General features: G+C 33.4%; 2 protein-coding genes across 2 annotated transcripts in view; one reads left to right on the forward strand and one right to left on the reverse strand.

Moving 5' to 3' along the window:
* The window catches only part of LOC110110272 (probable phosphoinositide phosphatase SAC9), an 80220-nt gene extending 76396 nt beyond the window's left edge, over positions 1-3824 (reverse strand). Inside the window, exon 1 of the mRNA XM_020841667.2 lies at positions 3615-3824. The gene's annotated coding sequence lies outside the window, so the exon portion shown is untranslated. The remainder of the gene's footprint in view (positions 1-3614) is intronic.
* Positions 3825-10077: 6253 nt separating this feature from the next.
* LOC114578856 (agglutinin-like) lies at positions 10078-15249 on the forward strand. The gene is made up of 5 exons (XM_028692397.1): positions 10078-10314; positions 10908-11206; positions 14155-14224; positions 14308-14535; positions 14974-15249. Exons 1-5 carry the CDS (start codon positions 10078-10080, stop codon positions 15247-15249), a joined length of 1110 nt encoding a protein of 369 aa, XP_028548230.1.
* The last annotated feature ends 1411 nt before the right edge of the window (positions 15250-16660 follow it).

Genomic DNA, 16660 nt, shown 5'->3' on the forward strand with positions numbered 1-16660 from the left:
TTGTATAATTAGTGCATAAATTTATTATCTAATTTAACTTAATTGTACAATTAGTAATTAAATATTAATAGAATTAGCTTAATTAATATAACTTAATATGTATGTATTATTAAATATTTAATTAATAGTGTAAATAATAATTAATGAATAATTTTTACTTAATATGTTATTAAATTTATAACACATTAATTCTTATTTTTAATTATAAATTTATTTTTTAATTTATAATTATATTCTTCACATTTAAATCTCTAACTGCCATAAATCCTGAAATATGTTACCAAACAATTTCTAAGGATTTAACAAGATTTAACATTTGACATAACAAACAGTTTTCAGGATTTAGCACATTTCGGATTTACTAAATCCGGATTTACAGGATTTACTAAATCCCACTAAAGTTAAATCTCACTTGTTTTCAAACAGCCCCAAAAAATCTCCATTGGGACTATCTTGACATTACCCAGACTACATCCAAAATCAAGAACAATGAATGTTTCAAAATCATAAATAAGCTTCACAACTAAATAAGTAGATAGAAACAAAAGCTACTCTCCCCCTACAGACAGGTTTCAATTGGTTCTTTCCACCATCTAGAACTATCTTCACTATTGTTTCAGATCCACCACCCTTGTTAAAGGCCTTGAGAAGAAAATTTTAGCCTCTTAAGTAATTTCCTTCATAAAAATTGCAAGGTGAATAAAATATGCACCATCTATTGGAACACTACCACATTGCCTAAAGAAAATGGTAGATTGAGCCTCCCCTCGCGGGACACCATAATTTCTATGAATAAAGAAAAACTGACTTCTGAAATCCACTAAGCCCTACCTTGCTTCTCGGTTATACAATCACTATGATACATTATGGAATAAATCATGTAACAAGCCTTCCCTTTTCTAAAAAGCCACTTGTAAGGTTGCCTAAAAATTCATAGCTGGCTTCTATATAAAGTCAATGTTGTCTCCTCCCTCTCTTTTTCCATGACCTCTGGATAAATGGTCAGTCATTGCATAATATATATGATGATTCTATTTTTAATTGGTTCAATCACATAAAAAATGCCAATGTCAGCTAATTCATTAAGGATGGAGCTTGGTGCTTCCCCCAATATATATTTCAAATAGTAGCTTATGCATCCAACAAATTAAAAGCATACAAATATACAACTCCACCAACTGCTGCCACTTGAATGGTAATGATAACTTCTCCTATAAGAATATTTACTCATTGCTTTATACCAAATCTCCCTGGGTAAGTTGGAACAACTATATTTAGTTCAAAGGGTGTGCTATTAATTTTTCATGTTTGGTTAGAAGTCTATAGTTGGAGGATTGAAAACTATAGATTTTCTTACATCTAGAGATGTGAAAACCAACCAATATTGGGTTCTTTACAACTCATACTATGAAACTCACTCTCACTTTTTCTTTGATAGTCATTTCTTATTAAACCTTCTTAGAAACTGCATTACGGAGGAGCATTTCTTCCATTTGAGCTGCAATTTATCCCAAGTCCTTCAACATGTTGATGTGTTAACTTCTCTAATCACTAGGAAGTTTTATTTGTTAGCCATACAAATTGCCACCCCCTAAATTTGGGTGAAAAAAAATTATAAAATCTTTACAGAAATTAGTTCCCCGTTAAATATGCTCGTGGAAATAATTTGCTTTCTTCACCGTCATAAGAGCAAAAAGTGGAAGTTTAAAGCTGATATTCCTGCTTTGATTAAAAATTTATATTTTCAATGATGGCAATTCTTCTACTGTACTCTTTACCTCAATTTTCAGCTCTAGTTTATTTGTGTTGCTGCCATGATTTTAAATGGACTTGCACATATTACTACTTTTATTTTAGGAGCTTTTATTTTTGTTGTGTTTTTTAATACACTTTTTCAAAGGTTACTATATTTTGTAATTTTGGGGGGCTACTTCCTCTTTATAAACAAGCTTTATTAATAGATTTGGCTGAGTGCGACCATTAATTTTTCAAAAAAATACAAGGTTTGGGCAGAAGACATTAGGTTGCTCCCATAAAGATTACCCTCCCCTTGGCATCTCATTTTCTTAGTCATCGCATCATATGAAACCCAAGATAGGAAGCCACTTTCCTTCTATTTATAAAGGACTCTTACTTCTTCATTGGCATGAAGTTAATCAAAGGATTCTCCCAAGGCCATAATATGGAGCATCTATTAAAGTTTTTCCATCCTGCTAAATCTTTTATTTGCTATCTTTAAATGTTCAGACAAGATGGCTTTCAAAAAATAAATAGACTCTACTATTACGAGATGGAAGTTATTAAATTGAGATATGAATTTAAATATCCAAAAGTAATATATACACATGGTACTTATCATATCTCAGAAAAAAAATGATATTCCATCAAATTTGAAAACTTCAACTCTCATACAATGGCATTCGTATAATTCTTTTTGGAATCTATACTACATTTTTGTCTTTAGTGAACAGTAGTAGGAAAAAAAATCAAACAGAGCAATAATATCTATCCCATATGCTATAGGGTCCCTTCGATAACTTTATGATGAACCAAGGAAAGGTTTTTCCTAGAACAATCCAACTTGATGATTTTCATGAATATGGCTACAGCTCTCTCAAGTTTTCATTAACATTCACATGTTAGTAATTACATATTTATGCTAATCTCAAGTTCCAATATGTTCCAAAGCATTTTAGTGAGACCATTAGATTTGTGTATTATCTCTCTAAGGTTGTGTTTGGATGCTCGGAATTTGAGCAACAGTAAATGATAAAAATAAAATAAAAATCTTAAATTAATGGTCATAGATTCATCAACCTATAAATTATTAGTATTTCATCCCATTTCCTTGACTTAACTTCATAAAAATCCTAAGGAGTGTGCCCTAATCAGCTCAGGTGGTCAAAATAGAACAAAATGTGATCCTTCTAACGCAAAAATAATTATAAAAAAGGCTTCTTCCAAAATTCATCCAATTTTGAGCTACTAATTCCTATCTAATATCAAGCATAACAAGTAGGGCTAACCATCAACAGGATGACTTCTGAAGAGGCAAGGGCATGGAGAACGAGAAGAGGAGAATGATGGCTGAGGCATAACTAAGAGGAGAGGTGAATTGTGGGCGAGTGGGTAAGTGTGAGTCGATGTAATCACAGTATTCAACAATAAAGAAAGTGAATAAATATGCAACAAATAACAAAAAGTAAATAAAGAACACATAAAGGCTTTTTCTTTGATTCAACATCAGCCGCCTACAACCTCACCTAAGCACCATCACTTAGGATTTCAATGCAAACCCGCCTAAGCTCTCAAGCTGGCAAAGATGCCATCACAGATCACCTAATCTTGTACTATTATGCTCCACATTGTGATTTTTATGATGATGAAGCTAAATTAACTGCCAGCAATCCTTAGGGGCTGTTTGGCAAAGGAATTTATGCAGGATTTAGCATAAATCTTGCCAAACGGGATTTGAGAGTCCCGTGGATCTCAGGATGAGGTAAAGTTGCCGTTAGCCGATTTTTGGCGTAAATCCGGGATTTACTAAATCCTAGGGTTCGGCGGATTTACGCGGTTTGGCCGAAGAAGACCGCGAAAAGGAGAAAGATGGGTACCTTCGCAGTGAGCGAACTCCCGTCGTCTTCGAAGGAAGCGAAAAACGTCGTCGAAGGAGGCGAAGGAGAACGTCGTCGAAGGTGGCGAAGGAAGAACGCAAACTTTCCTGACTTCCGATCGACAGGAAGACCACGTCGACGAAGGAGGCGGAATCGTTCAAGCGAAGCAGGCGAAGCTAACTCTTCGAAACTCTATTTCACGCGAAGCAGGCGAAGTCTAACCACAACAGAGAGGAAGTAGGCGAAGTCGAAAGAAAAAGTGGAGTACGGGCCTCAGGTCTAGATAGTAATTAAAATTTTATTAAAATGTTTCTCCAAAAAAAATATATTAAAATAACATCTAAATAATTAATTAAATTATTCAACAATAATAACAACATCAAGTATTTGTCCCGCTACATGGGGTCGGCTACACGAATATTTTTTCGCCATTGTGCCCTATTAAAAGTAAAATTCTCATTTAAATATAATAAAGAAATATCATTTCTAATATTTTTAACCAAGTTTTATAGGTCTACCTCTATCTTTCTTAACATATGTTAAATCTAATACCTCAACTTTCTAATCGGGTCATCAAAAACCCTCCGCTTAATGTGACCAAATCATCTAAGGCGACTCTCTCAAATATTATCTTCCACTAGAGTTACTCATCCATGTATATGCTCATTTCATATCCTATCTCTAAGGGTAAAATCACTCATCCACCTAAACATCCTTATCACTTCAACGCTTAACTTAGTATTATGCTTCCCTTTTAATGGCCAACATTCGGCACCATAAAGTATTGCAGGTCTCACCATCATCTTATAGAATTTTCCCTTAAGTTTAAGGGGGATTTTTCTATCACACAAAAAGCTCGATGCATTCCTCCATTTCAACCATTCAACTTGAATTATGCAGATAATATCCCCATCTATTTCACCATCACTCTGAACAATATATCTAATATATCTAAAATATGTACTCATATTAATAACTTGATCGCCCAAAGTCACAATCCCTTCACTAGATCAATTGCTATTATAATTACACTCCATATATTCAATTTTAGATCTACTCAAGAGAAAACTTTTAGACTCTAAGGTTGACCTCCATAATTCAAGTTTACCTTCCAACTTTCTCTCTAGTTTAATCAACAAGAAGAATATCATCAGCAAAAAGCATACATCAAGGTACATCCTATTGCAAATGTTTAGTGAGAACATCCATGACTAAAGCAAAAAACTTAAGGCTGGTCCTTGATGTTCTCCAATCGAAATAGGAAAATACTTGGTCAAACCAACTTGTATTTGAACACAAGTAATAACTCCTGCATACATATCTTTAATGATTTGAATATAAGCATTATTAACTCATTTCTTTTCAAGAACTCTCCATAGCACTTCTTTTGGAACTTTATCATATGTTTTCTCTAAATCAATAAAAATCATATGTATATCCTTCGTATTCTCTCTAAATTCCTCCATCAAACCTCTCAATAATAGTAGACGTACCCAACATGAATCCAAATTGATTTTGAGAAACGTTAGTATCACGCCGCAACCTACGCTCAATAACTTGCTCCCATAGTTTTAATTCCTTTATAATTAATTAAGACACATTAACTTAATTAATTAAATTATTCATTAAGAAAATAATTAATAAAGTAAATAAAAGTAAGTAATTAATTAAAATAATTAATTAGATAATTATAAGTTTAATTAATAATTAAATGCTTATTAAAATAACATCTAATTAGATAATTAATACTATAATTAGTAACTAATTCATTAATTATATAAAATTTTAATTAAACAATTAGTAGTGTAAGTAGCAATTAAATAATCACTTTTTCAAATAATTATCAATATAATTAGTATTCAAATAGTTATTAAATTAACATCTAAATAAATAACTAGATAATTAATGTTATAATTAATGACTAAATTGCTAGTTTAAGTTATTTAATAATTAAGTTATCTTCTAATTAACTTATTTGTAATTGTAATTTATTGACCTTAAGTTAAATTAGAATTAATAACTTATTTAATGTATAAATTAAATTAGAGCTTTTGTTGAACTAATCATCTTAAATCCCATATTACGTTATCAAATTAACAGTTTCACAGGATTTAGAAGCTATCTTGCCAAATAATTTTTAACATTTAACACACTCAAGATTTACTAAGGGGTTGTTTCGTTAGAAGTGGTATAAAGTATTACATATGTATAATTTTTTTTTAAAATATTGTTGTTTCGCGGGATGAAAAGGAATCCAAAATAAGATAAAATTATATATAATGTAAGCCATTTTATTAACTTTTGAGATAAACTAAACTCGTTAAACTCGTTCAGTTTTCAACGAGAATTATTTACACCGCAAGCAAGCTTGCTTATCCATCATATCACCATCGACGATCACCACCAACCAGCACCACCCACCACCACCACCATCTTAAATCGCCTCCACCCATCTTTAATAACCACTGTTAACAGTCACCGCCACCCATCGTCGTCCTCCCATCACCACTAACCACCACTTTTACTGCCCGCCTCCACCCGCTAGCTATCACAACCAAACCTATAGAAGCCAAAGCCTGAGTAGGTACTATCATGTTGAGCCATAACACGTGAACCTCAAAATCTAATTTTGAATTTTTTTTAGAGATTTCTTCCAAAATTTAACTTTAAAACTAAAATAAATACATAGTCACTAATAATTGTATGTGTGCACAGAACATAAGTTATCCAAAAATTTCACTTTTCATTTATAATTAAAATGTATATACAATCACAATGCATGGCTACATATAAAAGCTACAAAATATAGAAAGAAAAATAGTTATGATTGTTGCGGACTAGAATATACGCGGCGGTAGAGTTAAGAAATTTTCGTCTTAGCGTTGTATGGATATCTAGCACACAAATAGAGAAGAAACAATAACACAAGAATTTTTACGTGGAAACCCTACAACAACAACAACTCTCTCCAACCCATTTAGTTTCCTGAATGCACAAAATATTTAACTTCCTATGAATCATAATATCTATTAATTCCATTAATTTTCCTGTAAGAGAACCTATATTCCAAGTTCCTATCCTAATTTACGTGGAAACCCTGAAAGGGAAAAATTCACGGGGCCTCGCCGGCCAGTTGAAATAGTTCCACAAGTGTTTTGTTTGAAATACAAGAGTCTGACTCGTCCACAAAGTTAGGATGATCAGATTACAATGAATCTCTTCTAAGTTGAGATTCAATTACAAAGTTGAGCAGAGTGCCGGCGTCACTAAGGAGATTGGGCAGAATTCAGGTGTCGTCCGAAAGTTGGACTGAATTCCGGCGTCGAACAGAACTTTGATGTTGCTTAGGAAGAATTCTGGCGTCACCCGGATGTCCAGCCGGATTTCAGCGTTACTCAGGCGGCGGGAAGAACTCCGGCGGTGGTCGCGGAGGGGTTATTCCCTCCTATCCTTCTCTTTTCTTTTCTCTTCTTCTTGCTTGGGGTCCCCTCTCATGAGAAATGAGAGGTCTATTTATAGATTTTCTAAAGTGGCATAGCTTGTAAATAGGTGTGAGATCAGGGGCAAATAGGGAGTGGTCGAATGGACGATTGATATTGAATCCCTTGATCATGCATCGTTTGTCAGACATTTGAATGTCTTAATGATGTCGGAATTCGGCGATCTTGGGCTCGTTGGATTCCTCTTGTCGAGCCGTTCGATTCGACTATAAGCTCGTCAAAATTGGAGACCATTTGGTAACTCAAATTGCGGTATGAACTTTCTAACAGCACTTTGGGTGCTTGATTTGGGCTCATTTGGGCTTGGATTGAGTTGAATTTGATGTCGTTGGGTTTGTGTTTCTGAGACGCTCAGTTCGACTATAAGTTTGCTGAAATCGGAGTTCAGGTGATCCCGAATTTAAATTTTGAAGTTTCCGGGTTGATTTTGCCTTGAGATTCGTGCCCAATCAAGATAATTTTTTTATGATATATCAATGATCATCCACAAATCAAAGCAAAAATTTCTATACATACTCAAATCAAAACCCCTGAAATTCCTACTCAACGAGCTATTTCCCTTTTCAAACTAAGAAATTAGAAAACAAAATATATGTAAGCTAACACAGCTCAGCATGCCACGAATATCTTCCAAGCTTTTAATCATTTTTTTCTTAAGTATTCACAAGAATAATTAAATATAACATAACAAATCATTGTGTTGAGCAGAATAGTAAGAACAATGTTCGTAATGCAATTAACAATTTTGGAAAAATTAAATAAACAATAATTTTATATGAACTTCATCTCAACTTCATATCTCATAATAGAAAGTAACAAATTTCTCCTTTACCAAATTAAATCCTAAGAATTTAGCCCCTTTTGACTCCCAAAAAAATAGAATTTATCCTTTATCAGACATAATTCAGAAATTCTTGCCCCTTATGACTCCTAACATATAAATTTTTACTGAATTTTAGGTCTCATGAGTCAAATATTATCTAAAAGATTATGACTTATAACTCCCAAAAGACAAACTTTCAAATCAAAACTCTTAAATATCATAGAATTATAAAATTTGTTATAAGGTGTGGCAGCAAAATATGCAACCATGCATATGACCAAATTATTAAAAGATTATGTAGAACATTATTTTAAACCTTTAATTGTATTACAATAGTATTTTTTTAAAAGTCAAAATTATTTTCTAATTAATTAAATAACTTAATTTCTAAAACTCCCAATGTAATTTTTTCAAAAAATATTCAAAATATTCAGAATCGTGATCACTATTTCATTTAGAAATTTGCACGATGAAAATTTTATTAGTGTGAAGTTATTCTCATTTTTTGTCAATAAAATTATAAATTTAATTAAGAAATTCAAAATCTCCATATTGTTCAAAATTAAGATAGGCATAGTATGACCTATCCGATTTAGACAATTCTCAAAATTGGGCCGATGGCTGAAAAATGACCAAAAGCAGCCCAAAATGGACTCCCTCTCTAAAAATCTCTATTCTCTCTCTCTCTAGTTGTCTATCTTGCATAAGCATGAGTGAACTGAATACTGAAAAATGACATTTTTAATAAGAGAATTTGGCCTAGCGCTGTGGCGCCCAAACTTGAGAGTGGTGCAGTGCTCCCATTAACCATTAATAAACACTAGTAGAATCATTTCACTAAGCCAAGATATTTGATTTTTTCTCTTTTTTTTGCTTTCTTAGATAAAAACCCATAGTGTCATTTATATTCATTTTTTATTTGTGTGTACATTTGATTTTTGTACAAGGCTGCGTTTAACTTCCTCTACCATTGTGGATATGCTGAAATGCGACACAAAAAATCCAAATACTAGTCATTTTAAGGCATTAGGAGACTATTTGAATATCTAAAATAATAATGATATTTCCCATATTTTTCTCTTTTAGTATTCTTATGTTACATGATGCTAGCTAGATAGTTAATAGAAGTGAAAGAAAAGTCACATATGGCAATATATAACTTAGTATTATTCATTATATTTGGTTGATCTATATTGATTAAAGTATATTAATTAACACACTTTATAAGTAATGTATTTTATTTTTGTCAGATAATATTGATAGTTTAACTTCTTTTACTGAAAGGGTTTCACATTCCATCGCTAGATTATGGTCTTTCCGACCTCCGTCACCCGCCGACTATGATCCTTCCGGCTTCCATTGTCAAATTACGATCCTTCCGACTTCCATTGTCAAACTATGATCTTTCTGACCTCCATCATCCATCACAGAACATGAAGCTGTGAACGCAAAGAGGCTCTAAAACCATGATAAGCTATAGTTCCTGAAATAAGTATTTTCTGTAGCAAGTTGAACACTGCTTAGCAAGGAAACGAAGCATTTTGTATTTCGATACCTTCGTCTATTACAGATTACAGCATGTATAAAATTAAACAGGAAACAGTTAGTTACAAAGCAAAGGTTAAGATTACTATGGCAGCAGTTGAATGATCAGGATGTAATAGTCAAAAAAGGTAATGGAAGGCGAGCAGACAGTCTTTATAGCCGCTCTTTTATAATACTTGTCTGAGATGCTTACCGCTTAACAATTATTACGGATATCAAAATGGTTCCTTGAATCTGCGCCCCTAAATTTAGATTATTTTGTTGAGAACGGTGACAGGTAGCTTAAAAGACGCCTAGAAAATTGAAAAATGTTGCATATGAAATTGAAGAAAAAAATAAAAGCAATTAATACAGGAAACCAATGGCCCCAATCGCTCTATTTATATACAGAGAGTATATGTCATGGTTCCTTATGCGCATATTTATAGTTATTATATTTTGATTGAATAGATCTGTTTGCTACATTTACAAGCAAAGGAAGCAGCAATCTTTCTCATCTGTTCGCCAATGACTTCGGTAAAGATACCTACACTTCTCTATATACTCCTGTCAAAACTTAAAATTATGCTTTCTTTAGTGTCGAAAATGAGATTAAATGCAGGAAAATGGTGAGATTTATATAAAGGTTGGTGCATGCGGATCGACCGCTGGACTTAGTAATGTTCAGGACTGGGATGATGGCGTCCATCTTGCCATTCGTCATATTTACGTTTGCTACACTGAGAATTCTGTCAACTGTATCCAAGTTGCTTATTTTGATCCCAGTAAGGGTACAGTTCTTTCACCCAAGCATGGAAACACTCTCTCCACTGACTTCTTCGAAGAAATTAATGTAAGTATTTCAGCAAATAGAGAGAGATTTAAATGTATATGCTATCGGTTAAAATATTCAAAATATTAGCTGCGCTTGTTTCATTTTTCAATAGATGAGTTTGTTTCATTGGTTAATTGGATTATTTTGCACATTTAAAAAATCTAAATATATACATTTTTGTTTCATTAAGTAGGAAAAAAAAACTTTTAATATAATTCTTACTGAAATTTCAAAAATATTTTTGATCCTGGCATTCATTTTACAATGAATTAAGGATTATTTATATATAAAATCAGAAAAATCAAAATTCTATATATTTTAAAAAGAAATGCCTATTATTCATGTTGCTAGAGTTATATACATATTTTATATTTATAATAAAAAAACATAATATACATTATTATGATATATTATTACAATAAAAAAATATTTATTTGTAATCACTCTATTTTATGGCCGATTTTTAATAATTTCTATATTAAACATATTATTCAAATTCAATGAAAAAATATTATAATTCTTATTTTCCTGGCAACTGGATACTGCTTAGCTGCTAATTTGTTAAATTGTTGTTAAAGAAAGTATGCTGAAACATATACTCGAATGAGCAGATATCTCCTCATGATCCGATTATTTCAGTTGGTGGCTCTTATACTGAGGCTGATGGCTACAATATAAACAAAACAAAACAGCGGTTAACGTCTCTAAAATTTGAGACAGTCAGCGGGCCAACTTATGGACCATATGGAATGAAAGCTTCCGATCGCAAAAATAATTCTTCTTATCACAGCATAAATAATTCATTTTGCTTTACGACTAGTAGTGGCGTGAGGGGCTTCCATGGAAGCGCAAATGATTCCAGCCTTTGTTCCATTGGCATTTATGCTCAATCACAAGCATCTTCAGTCTCGTAGATTTATTTATGAGAGTTGATATAAATTTCTTGCTTATTTAAGGCGTTTTTAAATAAAAAACTTATGGCCATGTATATGAGTTGCTTAAACATTTGTGGAAGGTCCACAGTCCTATAGATTTTCTTTGCATTTGAACTTTAATTTCTACAACTAATTTTACTCGTAATATGATTCTACTTCTATTTTGGTTTTTTTTTTTTTTTTTTTTTTTTTTTTTTTTGTTCCTATAGGTTTTTTGGGTTGCAAGCATGTATAATTTAAAGCTATTGTGTAAAGTAAATTTATTTTTTTAGTAATTTATAAATTTGATTGGTTATATAATAAATTTGAGAAAATATGGTATTGGCGATGACAAGGCTTTTCGCCAGACTGAATGTTTCACTACTTGTTGAAGATCAAAATTTCGCTCAGGTTGAGTGCCCAGTTTGGAGACAGTTGACCATATGATGTTTGGGTTAGACTAGCAGAGGTGGAGTAATAGGTAAATCAGGAGATGGTGCAGAGGAATTGGAAGAACTAACATAAACATAATTTTGGGGTGAAAGGTCTCTGGTGGAAGTGGAGGGAGATACTGATGTAGAGGAAGGTGTAGTAGGTAATATGGATGAAGGGATGAGCTTTCCCCTATTCTCTCTAGCCCCCACCGAACATTGGCTGAACCAGGATGAGGTGGAAAGCTTGTTGGGGGTTTGGTGAGTCAACTAGCGAGCTCAATTGAGCCCGAGAAGGCCCAATTCACTAAAGCGGCTTGGGTTGACCCAAATATGTATAGTTTGGATCAAGTTGAATGTAGATTGGGTCAAGTCAGGGTCTATGTTTGATTGGGAAGGTACATTGGATCAAAATCTATCCAATGCAATAGGCAGTTGAGCTAAATTTGGTCTATGGTGAAAGTTGGCTCAAGTCAAATTAGTTTTGACCACTTTGAGCTAGCTTAGGTGTTGACCCAAGTCAACCCAAGGGATGAGCTGACTAGGGCATGCGTGTTAGACATAGGGCTACCCAATGGAAGTTTTGGTTTGGGTTGGTGGAGACTATGTTGAGAAATGGCTCAACCCTTAGTGGATTTGACCATTTTTGGCTAGCCCAATTTAAACCTGAGTTGACCCAAGAGCTGGGTTACATAGGTTATGTACATTGGGTTATAGGGGACCCAATGCAACCATTGGTTTGAATTGATTTGGTTTGGGTTGAGATTTGGCTCATGGAGACCTCTCTTTGGACACTTGGGACAAGTCATATGGTTAACCCAAGTGGGCCCAAGTCTTAGGTCTTCAAGGAAACATCCTTAGGGGTCCAATGGATGGTCCCATTGGTCCAAATGGGATTGGCAAAGCCTTGGTCAAAGGGCTTAAGAGGGATTGAAGTGTATATGTAGTTTTTGGAACTAGGGGAGGGTCATATTGAGCTCAAATTTAAAAGGTTGACTCTAGGGACATGCTTAATCAATATGCAATCGATAGCTCATGAATCATAGGTCATTTAACTGTATTTTAAGGTGATTGAAAAATCACACAGAAAGTGTTTCAGGGCATGGATCCTTAAACCTAGGATTTTGTTTGGAATTCTAAATTTGGGCTAGATTTTGGTTTTGAATGATTGAGTTTCAATTATTCATACCAATTACAATCAAATAGATGATTGTAGTTGACTGTATATGATTTGAAGCTTGATTGAGGATCAGGATTAAAAGTATAGGATTAAAGGCTGGAGTAGACGTTTTGATTAAGAGCTGGATTGTCATTTGATTGGGACCTATATGGTTAATAAGTAGACACTTGTTAATCATCAGGTCACTAAAAAAGAATACAGGTAGATCTGATGACCTCTTACAGAAATGAGGTTAAGAAAGGGCTTGTACATAGTGTACACAACTGGTTTAGATTTCTGCTAAAATGCACAAGCTTATAAAATTTTTTTCCTCATTATCAAATGCATTATATGTATTTTAAAGCTATTGCACATAGTGTGTACAATTATTTGAACCCTACATAATTGACTTATAAATAAACTATGCAAGCAAAATAAAAAATCTGAAATTATTCTGTGTGAAGTCAAAATAATAAATGTTGGGACAAATATAATACATGACATCATAAAACCTGATGTATGTAAATTCTGAGTCCGGATTCCACACAAAATAATTTCAGTTATAAAGAAACAAAAAACACTTTATACAAGTTCATCGCTTATGGCTTCAAAGTGTTGATATTAAAATAATTGAAAATTAGAAACAACCAAGAAAATTAAATTTACATGAAAAAAAAAAAATTTTGTGAGGAAAGAGCTTGTCCTAAACAGTAAACACGAAGAACATGTCTACTTGAAGACAAAAGAACGGTTTGTGAAGAAAATAATCATTTTTTTAAGTTGAAAAGTATTTTCCGACAACAAAGGGTTCCTGTTTTGAAAAAATATTACCTCAAGATTGGGCCGGGCTGTCCGGTCAATGGTTAGTAAAAAAAATCATGTAAGTGCAGAAAATAAATTAGCCCAAAAAATAGTATCAGACCACGGATTAGAGTCGCACAGACTAATTTCCTTTATTACGGATATCAAAATGGTTCTTCGAATCTGTGCCCTACTTTTTTTTTTTGGGACATTTAGGCCATTTAAGGCAAACTCACACACACAACGCATACACATGGACTCGAACCTTGGACCTCTTAGTTGGAAGCCTAAGCTCTCAACCAATAGGCCAAAGGGAGTTGTGTTCTGCGCCCTACTTAAACTTTGTATTATTTTGCTGAGAACGGTGACAGACTGACAGGTAGCTAAAACGACGCCTAGAAAATTGAAAAATGCTGCGTATGAAATTGAAGAGAAAAATAAAAGCAATTAATACAGGAAACCCAATAGTCTCCCAATCGCTCTATTTATATACAGATAGTATATATCATGGTTCCGTATGCGCATATTGATAGCTGCTATTTTAATTGTTTAGATCTGTTCGCTACATTTTACATGCAAAGGAAGCAACAATATTCTTTCTCATCTGTTCGCCAATGACTTCGGTAAACATACCTACACTTCTCTTTATTTCTGTTAAAACTTAAAATTCTACTTTGCTAAGTATTGAAAATGAGATTAAGCGCAGGAAAAGAGTAAGATTTATGTAAAGGTAGGTGCGTGCGGATCAAGCACAGGAAATGGTGTTCAGAACTGGGATGATGGCTTCCATCTTGCCATTCGTCATATTTACGTTTGCTACTCCGAGAATTCTGTCAACTCCATCCAAGTTGCATATTTAGATCCCAGCAACAGTACAGTTCTTTCACCCATGCATGGAAGCAGCGTCTTCACTGACTTTTTTGATGAGATTAATGTAAGTATTTCAACAAGTTGATAGATCTTTATATATATTATCGGTTAAAATATTCAAAATATTAGGTGCGTTTGTTTCATTTGTCAATATATGAGTTTGTTTCATTATTTAATTAGATTATTTTGCATATTTTTTTAAAAAAATCTAAATATACAAATTTTTTTTCATTAGGTACAAAAAAAAACTTCCTGAATAATCTTATTTAAATTTCAAAAATATCAATCAAAATAATTATTATTATGATATATTCTTTTCATATTAATCACTCTATTTTATGGCTTATTTATAAGAACTATTGTATTAAACATTATTCCATTTCAATAAAAATTTATAATTCTAGCTTTTCTAGCAATTGGATACAGTCTTTCTGATCTAACTTGTTAAATTGTTAATAATTATTGTTAAAGAAAGAATGCTGAAATGTTCTCTAATGTGCAGATATCTGCTGATGATCTGATTATTTCAGTTGGTGGCTGTTATTCTACTGAGCACTGTGGATACAATCCAAAACAATTGTTAACGTCTCTCAAATTTGTAACAGCCAGCGGGAAAACTTATGGGCCATATGGAATTAATGGTCCCGATCGCAAAGATAATCCGTATAATCCGCCAAAAAATAAGCCATTTTCCTTTAAGACGACTAGCGGCGTGAGGGGCTTCCATGGAAGTACAAATAGTTCCAGCCTTTCTTCCATTGGCATTTATGTTGAATAACAAGCATGCAACTTCCTTCCCTTAGATTTATTTATGTGAGAGTCGATATAATTTTCTTGGTTATTTATAAAAAAAAAAACTTATGGCCATGTATGTGGGCTGTGCAAACATTGGTGAAAGGTCCACAATGTAGATTTTCTTTGCATTTGAACTTTAATTTTTGCAACTAATTTTAGTTGAGTAATATGATCCTATTTCTATTTAGGCTTTTTTTTCTGTTCCTATTTTGGGGTATCTGGTTGCAAGTATTTATAATTTAAAATTATAGTGTAAATTCAATTTTTTTTTTAGTAGTGACGATGTGGTTGATGGTGGAGGGTAGCCGAGATGTTGGAATAGGTGATGGGTGGTAGGGATTGATATAACTTCCCAATAGGTCATCAATCTCAGAATTGCTCCAAAATGAGCATGCTTAACTGCGAAGTTTCTTACGAAAATTCCAGCCATTACACCAAGAGGCACCTCCATGTTTAATAGTTTAGTTTCTTTTACTTATGGGGTTTCACACTCCTCCGCCATACTATGGTCTTTCCGACCTCCGTCACTCACCGACTATGATCCTTCCGGCCTCCGTCGCCAGACTACGTCCTTTCGGCCTTCGTCGCCAAACTATGGTCTTTCCGACCTCCGTCACCCATCATAGAACTTGAAGGTGTGAACACTAAGAGGCTCTGATACCATGATAAGCTCTAGTTCCTGCAATAAGTATTTTATGTAGCAAGTTGAACAGTGCTTAGCAAGGAGATGAAGCATTTTGTATTTCCATACCTTTGTCTATTTCAGATTACAGCATGTATAAAATTAAACAGGAAATAATTAGTGACAAAGCAAAGGTTAAGATTACTATGGCAGCACTTGAATGATCAGGATGTAATAGTCAGAAAAGGTAATGGAAGGCGAGCAGACAGTCTTTATAGTCGCTCTTTAATAATACTTGTCTGAGATGCTTACCGCTTAACAATTATCACGGATATCAAAATGGTTCCTTGAATCTGCGCCCCTAAACTTAGATTATTTTGTTGAGAACGGTGTCCGGTAGCTAAAAAGACGCCTAGAAAATTGAAAAATGTTGCATATGAAATTGAAGACAAAAATAAAAGCAATTAATACAGGAAACCCAATGGCCCCAATCGCTCTATTTATATACAGGTAGTATATGTCATGGTTCCTTATGCGCATATTTATAGTTATTATATTTTGATTGAATAGATCTGTTTGCTACATTTACAAGCAAAGAAAGCACCAATCTTTCTCATATGTTCGCCAATGACTTTGGTAAACATATCTATACTTCTCTTTACTTCTGTCAAAACTTAAAATTCTACTTTGTTAAGTATTGAAAATGAGATTAAGCGCAGGAAAATGGTAAGTTTTATCAAATTGTTTCAAATGGATGTGAAAAGTGCCTTTT

Source organism: Dendrobium catenatum, unplaced genomic scaffold (genome assembly GCF_001605985.2).
Source record: "Dendrobium catenatum unplaced genomic scaffold, ASM160598v2 fragScaff_scaffold_9, whole genome shotgun sequence".
NCBI classification, from domain to species: domain Eukaryota; kingdom Viridiplantae; phylum Streptophyta; class Magnoliopsida; order Asparagales; family Orchidaceae; genus Dendrobium; species Dendrobium catenatum.

Excerpts from the sequence above, each read along its gene's own strand:
- LOC114578856 (XM_028692397.1), top strand. The coding sequence starts at position 10,078 with ATGCAGGAAAATGGTGAGATTTATATAAAGGTTGGTGCATGCGGATCG. Across the intron at positions 10,315-10,907 it reads ACTTCTTCGAAGAAATTAAT|ATATCTCCTCATGATCCGAT; the intron begins GTAAGTATTTCA and ends TCGAATGAGCAG. Across the intron at positions 14,225-14,307 it reads TCTGTTCGCCAATGACTTCG|GAAAAGAGTAAGATTTATGT; the intron begins GTAAACATACCT and ends GATTAAGCGCAG.